The sequence below is a fragment of the Notamacropus eugenii genome, chromosome X (genome assembly GCF_028372415.1).
Source record: "Notamacropus eugenii isolate mMacEug1 chromosome X, mMacEug1.pri_v2, whole genome shotgun sequence".
In the NCBI taxonomy this organism is placed as follows: domain Eukaryota; kingdom Metazoa; phylum Chordata; class Mammalia; order Diprotodontia; family Macropodidae; genus Notamacropus; species Notamacropus eugenii.
The window spans coordinates 97,596,778-97,612,394 of record NC_092879.1 but is presented as its reverse complement, the minus strand read 5'-3'; the positions used below and the strand labels follow the sequence as shown (position 1 = coordinate 97,612,394).

The window sequence follows — 15,617 nt, the reverse complement described above, 5'->3', positions numbered from 1 at the left end:
GCCTGCTGTTCCAAAAACGGGTTTATCTAGAAAGGTAGAAGCTGGCTTTGACCCCCAGGGACCTGCCTGTTTGCTCCAGCGCTAAACAGCAGCGTGAGCTTGGCTTGGTCTCCCTGGGCCTCAGTTTCCCTATGTGTTAAAAGGAAGGGGTTGTCGTAGATGACCTCTCTGGTGGGGCCCCAAGGATACAAAGGAGGAAGGCGTTATTGGGGGAGAGGCGGAACGAAAACAGCAGAACCCCCCCGGCTCCATATTGGCTATCTATAATTCACACAAAATGTCGCGATACGACGGCTCCATTGGCTGGAGGGAGGAGGGGTCCCAGAGTGAGTGAGGACGCTCCCCCGCCCCCGAGGTACTTCCGGCAACGCCGCCGACGCCGCCGGGAAGGCTTTGTTGTTAGCAGCTCATTGGCTTACTGGGCTCTAGGGACGCCTGCGCAGTGAGCAGGGTGGGGCCAGAGCCGCCGGCGTATGACGTCACGTCCGGCCGCTCTGAGGCTGGCTCACAGATTGTGGCTATGAAGTCCGTTTTCGTCACCGTGGGCACCACCAGCTTCGACGAGCTCATAACCTGCGTGTCTTCCAGGGCTGCCCTCCAGGTGAGCGAGGTCGCTTCGTCAGTCCGTTTCTTAGTCCGAATTTTTCCCGCCCCGCCCATCTTTTGGATAGCGGCTCAGACTGCGCCTGCGCTGCGCCTGCGTACACCCTGCCGCAAGGCGCCTCTACAGACCCGCAGAGTGCCGCCTGGCCCCCCGCCCCTGCGCCTGCGCACATCTTTTGGCATGGACCTCCCCCCCCCCCCCCCTTCGCCTCTTCAAACTCCTTTCCGAAACCCTCAATGCGAACTACGCCACCCCTCAACACACACCAAGGCCCCCGCTCCGGAATGGCACATGTCCCGTTCCGTCCTGCTATTGGGACAAATGGGTCCTTGTGATGCGGCATAGGGTGTAGGGACCCCAAAATACCCAGAGTTGTCTCAGGAGAATTCACATACTCAAGCAGTCTTCCAGTCAGGTGATAAAAAGTTTATTATGATGTTAATAAAGGCGTTATAAAGGGCAGAGCTCCTTTAGGGAACTCACAACCTAACAGGAGTGATGCTGAGGCTTCTATAGAAAAAGCCCAGTAATTAGGTGGTGAGGATACAGTTTCTGTCCCTTGGGCACAGGCATGTTCCGGGGCGGGGGCGGGAGGCTCTTAAAGGGGCCGCACGTCTCAACAGCTGCGACAAGCTAGCCTTGGGAGTTGACGTCTGTAACTTGACGTCTGGATTGTATACGGCAACCATGGCAATCAGGACATGATGGGTCTGCTGGTACAAGGTAGTCCTGGTCATACAAGGGAAATTCTCCAGAGGTCAGCTTGTTCTTGTAACAGGGAGATGTAGTTTGCCCCACTGGGTCCACTCATGAGGTGTTGCCAGAGATAGTTTCCTAGGGCTGGGGTCCCAGCACCCCATCACTTACACATACACTGTTGAGGTCAGAATCCTTATTTGACACAGGGAGAAGCACTTGACATCACAAAGAGACTTTAGAGACCAATGCCATCATTTTACAGAAGAGAAACTGAGGCCAAGAATGGAGAATGACTTACAGTCTCAGCGGTATGTCACGACACAATGCCACTTTAGAGATTAATCATCTAATTCAACCTTATCTGACAGATAAATAGAAAATGAGGCCCAGAGAAACAAAGGACCATAAGATCATAGGATTTAGTGAGGAAACAGGCTGAGAGAGGAAAGCTTAGCCCAGGTTGCAGTTCAAAGTTGTCTGACTCCGGAGCTGATGTCCAGGGCATCACCAGGGCATTAGGGCCCTTTGATATCACATTCAGACTTACTTTTCAGGAGCATCAACTGAGGCACACAAAAAGGTACTAAGCATCAGAAACCTTTGAATTAAAGCTTTCATTAGAAAAAGGAGCAAACTTGGAGACCACTTAGGGTAGCAGACCTTAGGTAGCCCAAGTTCTCCAATCCCAAATCCCCCAGCTGCTACCCAAAGATGTATTTTTTGAAAGTGAAGATTTTTGTTCTTTTAAGTCATTATCACTTACTAATGAATGACCTATCTGATAACACTATGATATCTGATGTGAGTGGTGGCTAAGCCAAAGCTGAATCCCACTCACTGTTCTGACTTTCTTGAGGGTAGCTGCATTGTCCCTTTCCTTGAGGAACTTGTGGCTGATAGAGTTAGGACCATGATTGAGTGTATGCATATTCCAGGAGTCAACTTCAAGATAGTAATGAAAAGTACCTTTGCTAGTTACTATGAAAGTCACTGTGGCCAAATTCTTGGTCCTGCCTATGACAGGGTTGTACTAGGTGACCAATATGGGCCCTTCCTCTGGGAAATTCATTGAAATAAGACTCAGGGAATCTTGGTTACTCCAAACCTGACAGTATGGTATAGTGCATAGAGAAACGACCTCAAAACCAGGAAGACTCGGGTTCAACATCTGCATTACACATGCTGACTGTGTGCCTTGGGACAAATCACAACCTTTCCATGTTCTATGCTCCTTTCCCAGAGTATAAATTGCCAAGCAGCCTTTTCAAACTTCCTTATCTGGAAGTCCCCTGATGAAATCACAAGTTTGATCCCTCTCCCTGTTTCCTCGAACCTGCCACTAGGTGACACTGCAGAGCACGGGACCCAGAGTCAGGAAGACCTGGGTCATTTACTAGTTGTGTGGTCCTGGGCAAATCACTTCACCTTTATTTCCCTCACTTTCCTCATTTGCATAATGGAAATAATAGTAATAACAGAACCTCCTCCCCCAGGGCACTGTGAGGATCAGAATGAGATAATCATTGTAAGGTGCTTAACACAGTACCTGGTGCTTACTAAGTACTAGAAAAATGTTACTTATTTGATGATGATGATGATGATGATGAGCATATTTCAAAGTAGCCTTTGTTGATTTTTCTGTTATTTTAGATACTCAGGAGACTTGGTTATCGAAAACTTGTTCTACAGATTGGAAAAGGCACAGTGGTACCAGACTCCTTCGCTTCGACATCTTTTTCTTTCATTGTTTACAGGTTCAAGAATTCCTTGAAAGAAGATATGAAGAGATCAGATCTTATCATTAGCCATGCAGGTATGGCCTCTTGCATTTAGAATCCCAGCGTGCAAAACTAGACTAGAAATCCGTGATGGATTTAGGTGTGTGATGAATAGCAGTGACATAAAGGTCCCTGAGAATGTTCCTCAGGTTTGTCGATCACTAGAAGAAAAATGAGCAGGGTCTTTGTGCCCTAATGATGTTGTTTTCCACATATGGAAGCACAAGCACAGGAGGCAGGACACACTTCCATGGCAAGTAAAATGTCAGCGTGTGAGGATTGTAAACAAATGGGACGATAGAAGCTTCTAAGTTTAAGTGAAAATTCTGCATTTAAAATGTGACACAAGCTTGAAAAATAGATTTTGGAAGCAATTTTATTGTTTTATTGTGAATGAATTCAGTTAATAATAGTCAGCATGAAGGTTACCAAAGTTTATCTAGTCAGCTGACTTTAGAATTAGGAAAGCCTGTGTTCAAGGATGTGTCTGACATTTTACTAGCCATGCAATCATATATAGCTCATTTGATGTCTTATTGCAGCAGTTCATTTTAGACATGTTGCTAATCTGCAGGAGTAGAGAGGATTTTCCACATCAGGAGCTCCCCATGCTGCTTAAATCAAGGTGAAAAGTCAGCTCTGCCTTCTGCTCCCCCAACCCAGGAAATGGTGGACATTATTCTGAAAATAGTCCTTTAGGCAGTTTTGGAAATGTGACAGCTAGTGGGTAGTGGAGGGGACCAGGATTTCTTCTTTTGTTAGGTATCTTTCTTCTGCAATTTTAAGGGGGATATTTATCTGAATGGAGCTTGCTAACAGAAGTCAGGGATTTATTTTACAAGTCAATGCTGACCTATGTCACCCACCTCTTGACAAAGAGGAGGGATTCAAGACATACAATGAGAGACATGGACAGTACGGGACTTGGCTTTTCTTTGCTTTGCATATTTGTTGCAATACTTTTTCTTTGTTTCTTTTTACATTGGGAGTGAGGTAGGAAGGAGAGAAGATAAATGCTTGTTAATTAAAAAAGAAAAGAAATTTTTAAAAGGTATGCAGGACCCCCCTTCCAACCTCTCAACCCCTGTGCAAAGAGTGATTTCTAAAGTGTGGAAGTTTCCAATTTGCCAGGTGGAGTTATTCCTCGTGTTATGTCCACATCTCAGGTGCATAAAGACCTGTGCTGCTGTCAAGCACTGTGTTTTGGAAAGTGCCTCTCTCCAAAGAAGTGGACAAATGGGGGAGCAGCCCTGGGTATCCAGGTGGCTCCCCTGACCCCAGGCTCCTCATGCCTCCCTTCTCCTGTCTCTTTTTTTTTGGATGTTCAATTTTTTAATTTAGTATTTAATTTTCCACCAGTTATATGTAAAAAACAGTTTTTTTAACATTTGTTTTTAAAACTTTGAGTTCCAAATTCTCTCCTTTCCTTCCTCTCCCCCTCCCCCTTCCCCGTTATTGAGAAGTCAAGCAATTCCATATAGGTTATAAATGTGTAGTCATGCAAAACATATCCATACTAGTCATATTATGAAAGAAAACACAGACCAAAAAACCGTCAAAAATAAAGTGGGGAATAACCTTCAAAAGGTGCTTCAATCTGTATTCAGATTCCATCAGTTCTTTCTCTGGAGATGCATAGCATTTTTCACCCCAAGTCTTGCAGAGTTGGCTTGGATCATTATATTCTGAGAATAGCTAAGTCTTTCACAGCTGATCATCACACAATATTGTTGTTGCTTTGTACCGAATACATTTCACTTTGCATCAGCCCATGCGAGTCTTTTCTGAGAGTATCCTGCTCATCATTTCTTATAGTACAATTGTGTTCCATCATAATTACACACCACAACTTATTTGACCATTCCCCAATTGATGTGTATCCCCTCAATTTCTAATTCTTTACCTACAGAAAAGAGTTCTATAAATATTTTTTACATATACATTCTTTTCCTTTTTTTAAATCACTTTTGGGTTACAGACCTAGTAGTGGCATTGCTTGGTCAAAGGTTATGCATGTTTTTATAGCCCTTTGGGCATAGTTCCAAATTGCTCTATAGAATGGTTTAATCCACAACTCTGACAACAGTACATTAATGTCTCATTTTTCTCACCCATTTGTGGTGGGAATTCCTTCCACCATTTGTCATTTACCTTTTCTGTCCTATTTTCTAATAAGTATGAGGTATTGCCTCAGAATTGTTTTAACCTGCATTTCACCGGTCAACAGTGAATTAGGATATTTTTTCATATAGCTTTAATTACTTCATCTGAAAATTGATTATATCTCTTGATCATTTACCAATTAGGGAATGGCTCTTATTTTTATAAATTTGACACAGTTCTCTATATGCTAGAGAAATGAGACCTTTGTCAGAGAAATCCTCCATCTTCTTAAAAGAATAAAGGTGGATCTGGGAGACTTGACCATCATCAACCCAAACAAAGAGTCAGAACCCGGAGAGAGGTCGTTGACATTTTTCTTCTTTGTTTTTCTCCCTCATCTCAATGAGATGGATGTGTGGACATTGGTTATTATTTTTTCATTCTTGCTGCAAGACAGGTGGAGAAGAAGTTGCAAAAGCCACATTGTTTGGAGGTTGGATTTCTCTTTCTAGGTGCGGGGAGCTGCTTGGAGGCCCTGGAAGAGGGGAAGCCCTTGGTGGTGGTTGTAAATGAAAAGCTGATGGATAATCACCAGTTAGAGCTGGCCAGACAGCTGCACAAAGAAGGGCATCTTTTCTATTGCACATGCAGGTAGGTGGCAGGCTGGCACTGACTCTTTGGAGGTCCTCCACCCCCCTCAGATTCATTGAGCACTTCCTTTCCCACCTGCCCAAAGACCTGTCTACCCTCCCCAACCCTGTGCCATTGGCATACTTCAAAATAGCCACTAAGTGACGCCACAGACAGGCCTGGAGGTAGGAAGACCTACATTCAAAGCCAGCCTCAGACATTGACTAGCTGGGTGACCTTGGGCAAGTCACTGAATGGCTGCCTGCCTCAGTTTCCCCAGCTGTAAAATGTGGGATCCTAAGAGCACCTACCTCTCCTGGTTGTTGTGAGGAGCAAATGAGTGTTTGTAAAGTGTCTGTACAGTGCCTGGCCCACAGTAGGTGTGCTATAAATGCTAGCTATTTTTATCCTTATTGGTGCTCTGGGCATGTCTCTGGACTTGGAGAAGTGTGGCTCTTCAGAGACAGCCGTGTTGGGTGTTGGGAAGGGGTTTTTTCCCTCCATAAGCCCATTGGGCCCTGAGTAAATGATAATATGTTTCATTGCACAGGTGTATTTGAATTTGGGGCTGACTCCTATGATGATAGTGGAGACTCTTATCTAAATCATGGGACCATTTAAATTAGTGAGAATGAGAATGAAGACAGTGGCTGTCACTTACATAGTGCTTGGAGGTTTGCAGAGGGATATGTGTGTCTTGGCTCATGTGCCCCTCATGACAGCCTGGGGAGCTAAGCGCTCCATTTTACAGATGAGGACGCTGAGGCTTGACCAGGGCCACACAGCTAGTCAGTGTCTGAGACTGGCTATGAAGTCAGACCTTCCTGATGCCAAGTCCCTTCCTCTGGTTTCTCATACCTGGCCTATGGTTAGGCTTCATGATGGAAGCCTAAACAAGGCCTTGATCCCAGGGTTTCCTGCTAGGAAATGAGGAAGTCTATAAGATAGTAATCCCCAGCTTATTCTTCTGTGTTTCTTAGGAAGTTCAGCACTGGACTCACCACAGTCTTGCTCTGTTCTGCCTGTCTCCTAGGGAACATATATTATATCTCCATAGATGTTTCTTCAAACTTCCTAAACCCCCAATTCCTCACTTCCTTCAGAACCATGACTCTCTTCACCTCAGCCACCCATAGAGATGGTCACCTGCTGGGTCTCCCCATTACCCACAAATATTCCACTTCTTCTCTCTGCCCAAAACTTTCTGTCATTCTTGTGTCTCACCCCAAGTCCTTTCTTGGGCCAGTATCCCTGCTCTCTGCCCAGTCTCACCCCACTACTTAGTGAATTCAAATCTATGCTCTACTCTGTTCTTGAGCCATTTTCCCCCTTGTCCTGCCATGGTCTTCTCTTGCCAAACTCAGTCCTTAGAATATTCCCATCATCTCCAGGACAAGTGGCTGAAGGCAGCTAGAGGATGTCTCACCAGCATGCCAGATGGAAATGTTTCAGATTCAGTTATTTAATCTGAACTGGGGCCTCACTGTGGAAAGTCAGGTCTTTGGTTCCCGGCTGATTCTCTCCTCCCCGAATTTATTCTGGAACTTTGTTTCTCACACTTACTGTTTCCCTTCCATTTTCTGCTGAGGATTAGGCCTCTTACTTTATGGAGAAGTTGGAGACTGTTTGCCACGAGCTCTCTCTTTTCCCCTTCTCTCCACCTCATGTCTCCTCAGCGTCATTTTGTAGTCTCTCCTCCTTTCCCCTAGTCTTATAATGAGTTCACCCTTCTTGTTTTTTTTTTAATTTATTTTTAGTTTTCAACATTCATTCCACAAGATTTTGAGTTCCAAATTTTCTCCCCATCTCTTCCCTCCCTCCACCCCAAGACACCATGCCTTCTGATTACCCCTTCCCCCATCTGCCCTCCTTTCTATCACATCCCTCCCTTCTCCCCATCTTCTCTCTTTTTTTGTAGGGCAAGATAGATTTCTATTCCCCATTACCTATATTTCCCAGTTGTATGCAAAAACAGTTCTCAGCATTTGTTCCTAAAACTTTGAGGTCCAACTTCTCTCCCTTCCTCCCTCCTCACCCATCCCCACTGAGAAGGGAAGCAATTCTTTTGTATGCTATATATGTATAGTTTTGCAAAAGACTTCCGTAATAGTCATGTTGTGTAAGACTAACTATATTTCCCTCCATACTATCCTGCCCCCATTTATTCTATTCTCTCTTTTGACCTTGTCCCTCACCTAAAGTGTTTGCTTCTAATTCCTCCCTCTTCCCATTTACCCTCCCTTCTATCTTCCCTTCCACCCCACTTATCCTCTTCTCCCCTACTTTGCTGTAGTGTAAGATAGATTTTCATACCAAATTGAGTGTGCATGTTATTCCCTTCTCAAGCTCAATGTGATGAGAGTAAGCTTTACTTTTTCCCTCTCACCTCCCTCCTTTTCCCCTCCATTAGAAAAGCTTTTTCTTGCCTCTTTGATGAGAGATAATTTATCCCCATTCTATTTCTCCCTTTCTGCTCCCAATATATTTCTCTATCACCTCTTAATTTTATTTTTTTAGATATTATCTCTTCCTATTCAACTCACACTGTGCCCTCTGTCTAGATGTCTATAATCCCTCCAGCTACCCAAATACTGAGAAAAATTTCAAGTTACAAATATTATCTTTCCGTGTAGAAATGTAAACTGTTCAACTTTAGTAAGTCCCCTTATGATTTCTCTTTCCTATTTACCTTTTCATGCTTCTCTTGATTCTTGTGTTTGAAAGTCACATTTTCTATTCAGCTCTGGTCTTTTCATCAAGAATGCTTGAAAGTCCTCCCTTTCATTGCAATTCCATTTCACTCCCCCCCCCCCCCCCGAAGTATTATACTCAGTTTTGCTGAGTAGGTGATTCTTGGTTTTAATCCCAGTTCCTTTGACTTCTGGAATATCATATTCCAAGTCCTTCGATCCCTTAATGTAGAGGCTGCTAGGTCTTGTGTTATCCTGATTGCATTTCCACAATACTTAAATTGTTTCTTTCTGGCTGCTTACAATATTTTCTCCTTGGCCTGGAAACTCTGGAATTTGGCTACAATATTCCTAGGAGTTTTCCTTTTTGGATCTCATTCAGGAGGTGATCGGTGGATTCTTTCAATATTTATTTTATCCTCTGCTTCTGGAATATCTGGGGAGTGTTCCTTGATAATTTCATGAAAGATGATATCTGGGATCTTTTTTTTGATCATGGCTTTCAGGTAGTCCCATCATTTTTAAATTGTTTCTCCTGGATCTATTTTCCAGGTCAGTTGTTTTTTGAATGAGATATTTCACATTGTCTCTATTTTTTCATTCTTTTGGTTTTGTTTTGTACGTTTTTGGTTTCTCATAAAGTCATTAGCTTCCATCTGCTCCATTCTAATTTTTGAAGAACAGTTTTCTTCAGTGAGCTTTTGGACCTCCTTTTTCATCTGGCCAATTCTGCTTTTTAAAGCATTCTTTTTCCTCATTGGCTTTTTGGATCTGTTTTGCCATTTGGATCACCCTTCTTGTTAAGGCTGGTCTCTATATGGGCTCTTCATCCTGTCTCCTCCTATCTCTCTCTATCATTATCCTACCATTCTCTCTGCCCTCCTGCCTTCAACCATGCACAAGTCTCTCCCGTCCTTCTGAACCTTTCCTAGATCCTCCATTTTGTCCAATACCTCTGTTCCCTTTGTCAGCCAAACTACTGGAAAATGTTGTCTCTTGCTGCCTTCACTTCCTCTCCCCCATCTTGCTCCTCAGCCCTTTATAGTCTGGCTTCCAACCTCATCCCTCCAGTGAAACTGTTCTCTCCAATCTCTTCATTGCCAGACATGATGATTTTTTCTTGACCTCTGGGCAGCCTTGCTGTTGTCTCATGTCTCCTCGTGGATACTCTGCTCTCTGCTGCTCTCTGACTTTTTGGAATGCTATTCCCTCAGGTTTTTCCTTTCTTTCCATCTATACCTTCTCACCTCCTTTGCTGTTTCCTCATCCATATCACCCCATCACACCCCCCAACAGTGAGAATTTCCCCAAGTTCTGGTCTAGGTCCTTTTGTCTTCCACATTCTTTCTCCTGGTAATGTCATTAGCCCGCATGGATTTAGCTGTCATCCCAGTGCAAATGTCTCAGTTCTCTATAAAGTGTCCCCAGAGTTTGAGTTTTGAGCTCTGTACCTTAAAACTGTATCACATATATAGCCTTACAGCTTAAAACCACACTCAGACTGTGGGGACCCCCTGTATAAATCCCTCTAGTCTCAGTCTGGTCCTTGAGCTTTAGTCCCATGTTATTGGTTGTCTGTTTCACATCTCAGGCTCAATGCTCTGGACATCTCTTAACTCAGTAAGTCCAAAATGGAATTTCTTTTCTTTCCTCCTAACCCATTTTCCAAACTACACAATTTCTTTCAAGGGCACTACCATGCTTCTAGTCCCCTGGCTTCATAACATCAGCATTTTTGTGGACTCCCCTTTCCCTCCCACTCCACTTGCCATGTCTTGCCCTTTCTGCCTTCCCAACATCTCTTCCATCCAGCTACTTCCCTCCAGTCACACAGCTGTCACCTCTCATCCTGATTTCCTAGTGAATCACCTTGTTCCAAGTCTCTCCCTGTGCTAGTGCACACTGCTGCAGTCAGAGGAATATTCCAGAAGCACAGATCTGAGCATGTGACTCTTCTGCTTACACAACTTCATATTACCTCTAGGATGAAAACCAAACTCCTTTCATTAGCTTTTTACAAAGTTTTAGCTCTACACACCCTGGACCAAACCTCTCTTTCCAGTCTCATTAGAAATTACTCTCCCTCCTACACTTTGTAATAGCCAACAAACAGGCCGTGTCTTTGTTCATCACATGCAGTACTCAATCTCCCATTTCTGTGTTTTGACACTGGCCATCCATCCTCTGAGCTAGAAATGGCCTCCCTCCTTACAGGCTCCTCACAGAGGCCCTGGATTTCTTGAGTACACAGTTCAAGCATCATCGTCTACATAAATTCTTTCCTGATTCCCCTTACTTCTTCTAGTGCTCTTTCTTCCATAAGGCTTACAAACTTACTTACAAACAGGATTTATTTAATTTAAAAATACAAATATTATACTTTCCATAGTCATGTATTTGTTTAGCACAGTGCATGACAAATAGTGTTTACTAAATGTTTCTTGACTTTTCACTTTATAATTATGATTTGTACATTATTACATCTACTAATCTTGACCTTTATGAGAATGTAAATTCTTTGTTGGCATTTTTCAAGCCCTTGACTGATATCCACAGCAGTTATCACTTTGCCTGATGTATACCAGCACTGATTGATGTGGAAATAAGCTGCTTTCTGGAGAGTGAGGTCATTTCCTATATGCTTTGAAGAGTTATCCTTACCTGATTTATTTTGTTTCTGATAAACCATCCCTGAAAGTATTTGTAAATTATGTTTATTCTGATAGCAATAGTTGGAGGTTCTGTGGTTGTGTTAATGTGGGTCCTTCTGTGGCAGATTAGGATTACACTCCCTCTTTGACTTTGCCTTCAGGAGCTCCTGTACCCCATCTATGAACGGGGCTGCCTTTCTCCTCTGAACATTTTCTTGTACAACAGAAGTACATGCCATTGGCAGACCTATGCTTAAAGCCCTTCTTCCTTGGTAGTTTAGTACATTCAAATAGTACATTCAAATCACCTAATTTTAGGAGATTTCATGAAACCCTTAAGAGAAATATCCTAAGAAAACAAAACAGCCCAAGGTGTGACCAAAGCTAGATGGGGAGTCACTGGGTTGGCAGCTATTTAGACTTCTCTCTTCCTTTTTTTTGGACTTCCAAATAAGTTAACCTTGAGGAATGGGGGGGGGGGGGCAGGGAAGAGGAGAAGGGTGGAGGTACAGAGAGCTAGAGGCAGAGCTCAGTGCTCCAGTTGGCAGGAGGCAGGACCCTCAGTGTGTAGTTGTTGACAGATTGAGGATCAAGTCTCTTGCAGGGACCGTTAGTTAGTCCTCGTTGATGGAGTGGGCCAGGAGAAAGGGTGACTTTGCCAGGCTGAGAGAAGCCAGGCTTGGAGGTGCCATGAAACAGAGGAGGAGGCAGGAGAGGGCCTGGCAGATCACTTGGTCGGTTAGTCCTGGCCCAGGAATGGAGTGTGCTTTATAGATTAAGGGCAAACCCAGGTTGACATGGTTCTATGAGAGGAAATTAACTGTCACCTTGCTAACTGATTTATGCAAGTCCACTTTGGCTTATGGGAAGTTCAGCTGCTTCAGGCCTCGATTCTGTCATCCAAATGCTAACCTGAGGATTGTGCCTCAGAGGCTAAAAATCATGCCAGTGAGCTCAGGGTTTGGAGAAAGTGAACTGACTTCTGATTTCCAGAAGCAGTGTATGGACAGGATTGAGTCCATGTCGACCATCAGCCTGCACCAAGTTTCCCTAATCCTTTCCAGCTCCTCCAGTGTCATCTGACTGAAATGAAAGCCAGCAGTCCAGTGTTGTTTCTTGCCCAGAGGCTGATGTATTTTAGGCATGGATGGCGGGCATCTGTCTCCCCTAATGTATGTGCCTCGTCTACATTCCTCCAAGTGTTTGCTTGGTGGTGTTGCTTAGGACGATCCTGGAATATCCCACTTGTAGCAACTGGAATCCAGACAGGCACACATTTCTATTTATTTTTATTTAGGTTATTTATTTATTTTAAATAGTATTTTATTTTTTTCCCTGAGTTGCCATGTGACCATTTTTAAAAAATGGTTTTAGTCTGACTTTTTTCACTTTCCATTTTTTCAGAAAAGTCTTTCTGGGTTTCCTTCTCTTTATGCTTCATGATGTTTGTTGCCATCCTTACCCTTTCCTGACTGTTGGCCATTGACAGTACCCTCAGTTGTTTTTTTCATATTTTTTAAATAATTATTTTATTTGTTTTCAGTGTTCTACAATCACTTCCATATATCTTAGATTTTTTCCCCTCCTTCCCCCATTTCCCCCCCCCCCCCGTATCCTCCCTCCCCAAGACGGTGTGTAATCTTATATAGGCTCTACACGTAAATTCCTACTAAATAGAATTTCACCTTAGTCATGTTGAATAGAAGAATTAAAATGAATGGGAGAAACCATAAAACAAAACAAAGCATAACACAAGAGAAAATGGCCTGCTTCATTCTGTGATCCAATTCCATAGTTCTTTCTCTGGATGTGGAAGGTGTTTTGCCTCAAAAATCCATTGGGAATTTTTTAGATCCTTGCATTTCTGTGAAGGGCTAAGTCTACCAGAAAAATTCCTCGCACACTCTGGTTGTTGCTGTGTACAAAGTTCTCCTGGTTCTGCTCCTTTCGCTCAGCATCAGTTCACATAAGTCCTTCCAGGACTCTCTGAAGTCTTCGTGTTCATCATTTCTTATAGCACAATAGTATTCCATTACATTCATATACCACCACTTGTTCAGCATTCCCCAGTGGAGGGGCATCCCCTTGATTTCCAGTCTTTGGCCGCCACAAAGAGCTGTTATAAATATTTTTGTACATGTGGGACCCTTTCCCATTTTGATGATCTCTTTGGGATACAGCCCTAGAAGTGACATCCCTCAGTTGTTTTGAGTTAAGAATTTGATGTTAAGATAGAGAATAGAATTTCTCAGGGTGGGAAGAAAGTGGGATCAGAACCTAAAACGATGCTCAAGTCTCAGAAAAGGGATAAAACAAGCAGAAGAAAATAGTAGCAAGGCATAATTGTTCAGCAGTCTGGTCCCGTGTGCCCTCATCTCCCCAAATCCAATTCTCATCATGTTGTCTAGCTGTGTCCTTTGGTTTTATTCACTGCCTTTCCATGAATTTAACTTTGGACCATCTTGGTTTTTACCAGCTGTTTCCTGAGGGTAATTACAAAGCCTTCTGAGTGCACTGTCCTGAGGTGGCATTGACCAAGCCTCACCTTTAACCAGTCACTCAGGGAGGGAAATGAGAAAGGATGTCTTGCATTGACATTGAGGGTGTAGAGAAATGATGGTTTTGTTTCTGATATAAAAAGAGACCTTCCCTAGAGGGAGCTCCCAGTATATGGAAGCAGAAAGCCCTGGTGAAATCTCTACAACAGTTTGAAAACCCCCAGGACTATTAGTGAGAGTTTGACGTTGCCCCGGAATGGGCAGCACTAGACTGTAGTGTGGCTCCTGTAACCTAATGGCTTCTTCTTTCTCTTTGTTCCAGCACCCTTCTCGAGCTCTTACAATCAGTGGACTTCTCCTCATTGAAACCTTTTCCTCCTGGCCAGCCAGAGATATTCTCTGACTTTTTGGATAAAGTTGTGAGATTTAAAAAATGAATTCTAGTGTCCCTTTTTGCTTCACTCATTTGAAAACACAGAGATACACACACAGACAAGCCTTCCTAGACAATGCAGTGAAATCCAATCTTCTCTTTAGTGTGTTTGTGTAGTATGACCTGTCCTCAATAAATTTTTCACATCTAAGTATGGATCCCAAGTTTCTTGTGTGAACATTTGTAAACGTTCACTCGGATTGCTCTGGCTAGTGTCAGTGTTTTGGTACATGCACCTCATCTGAACACTTGTGGTGGCCAGACAGACGTGGATTGTATCCTGGCTTCCCATATGGAGATTTTTAAAGCCTTTTGGCTTTTGAGCAACAATCTGCAGAGCTTGCCAGTTGGTGCCCCCAGAGATGTCCAATGAAGGAAAATCCCCCCAAAAATCACAAGGTACTCCACTAGAAACAGTGAATGAAAATGGCTGTTAATTCACCTAGTTTGATTCACTGTCTCCCCACTGAGTGAGCTTCTGCCTGTCATGCTAACCTCTGATAGACAACTCATCCCGGTTTGCCAATCCTACAAGCCTTTATTAAGTGCCAGCCATGTGCCAGGCACCATTCTTCACAGTGGGAATCCAAAGACAAAAGGTGACCTAAGCCCTGGCCACAAAGGGTTTACCTTCTGCTGGGTATGTAGAGTTGGGAAGGGGTAGAGCATCCACATGGAGGAGTATCATGTGAGGCAGAGAATCATGGGGCCCCTGGAGAGACCAGAGGGCCCTAGGAACATCTGAGGAGCGAGGTCACACTTTCAGCTGGGGTGAATGAGGCATGGCACCAGGACATGTGAAACCTGAGCTGAGCCAAGCCTTGAAGAGAGAGGAGGAATCTGACAGGCAGGACGATAGAGGGAGTGCATTCCAGGCATGGCCCAGGGCATGCTGAGGAGCAAATGTAGCAGAAGCAGATCAAATTGCCTGGATGCACTGTGAGCCCTAGAAGGGTTTCAGGGAGGAGCTCCCTCCATTTAGTACTGTAAACCTTGGCTGTAGCAGAGAGAAAACAAGGAAAATCAGGCTGATGGACTTGAGCTCCCCACACAAATTCTGATGTTGGGGAAGCCATTCCCAGCAACGTCTTCACTGAAATCAACTGTGTCCCCAACTCTCCTAGAGAAAGTGGAAACTGACCTTACAGCCCTTTCCTCCAGATAGATTTATATATAGAGATGGGGAAACATGCCTGCCTAATCCCTTCAAGCATGGGGGGCTTAGGGAGGCCTGGAACTCAGTCAAGTCTCCATTCCATGTACTTATGGTGAGCACTAGTAGATCAGATCATCTACATTTCAAAATATTTTCCTGGCAGCCTCTTACCTAGTATTCCATAGCTGATTAACTTTCCCTGTCAGGGGTCCATGGTGAACACATTGGCCTTAGGGAGTTCCACACTGCTGGTAGAATTTGGTGGCTCAGAAAACTTGTAGGCTTCAGAAGATGTGCCATGAGATCCATTTATCCTAAGGAAGAGCCAATGGCACTGCAATTCTGCATGTGCTTTATACCCCCCTTTCAGGAAAA

The 15,617-nt window shown here is 43.9% G+C and overlaps 1 protein-coding gene across 3 annotated transcripts; it reads left to right on the top strand.

Annotated features, from left to right (window-relative positions):
• The first annotated feature begins 354 nt into the window (after window positions 1-354).
• LOC140515722 (UDP-N-acetylglucosamine transferase subunit ALG13-like) lies at window positions 355-14,244 on the top strand. 3 transcript variants are annotated; one of them, XM_072626587.1, is made up of 5 exons: window positions 445-601; window positions 1,510-1,611; window positions 3,058-3,116; window positions 5,697-5,835; window positions 13,976-14,244. In XM_072626587.1, exons 2-5 carry the CDS (start codon window positions 1,586-1,588, stop codon window positions 14,088-14,090), a joined length of 339 nt encoding a protein of 112 aa, XP_072482688.1. In that variant the 5' UTR covers window positions 445-601; window positions 1,510-1,585; the 3' UTR covers window positions 14,091-14,244. The 3 variants fall into 3 exon arrangements, with proteins under 3 accessions (XP_072482687.1, XP_072482689.1, XP_072482688.1); XM_072626586.1 differs by lacking the exon at window positions 1,510-1,611 and having other exon boundaries at window positions 355-601; window positions 2,954-3,116; XM_072626588.1 differs by lacking the exon at window positions 1,510-1,611 and having other exon boundaries at window positions 363-601.
• The last annotated feature ends 1,373 nt before the right edge of the window (window positions 14,245-15,617 follow it).

Coding starts and splice junctions, on each gene's coding strand:
- LOC140515722 (XM_072626586.1), top strand. CDS start 521: ATGAAGTCCGTTTTCGTCACCGTGGGCACCACCAGCTTCGACGAGCTC. Junction 3,117..5,696: donor TCTTATCATTAGCCATGCAG/GTATGGCCTCTT, acceptor TTCTCTTTCTAG/GTGCGGGGAGCTGCTTGGAG. Junction 5,836..13,975: donor CTTTTCTATTGCACATGCAG/GTAGGTGGCAGG, acceptor TCTTTGTTCCAG/CACCCTTCTCGAGCTCTTAC.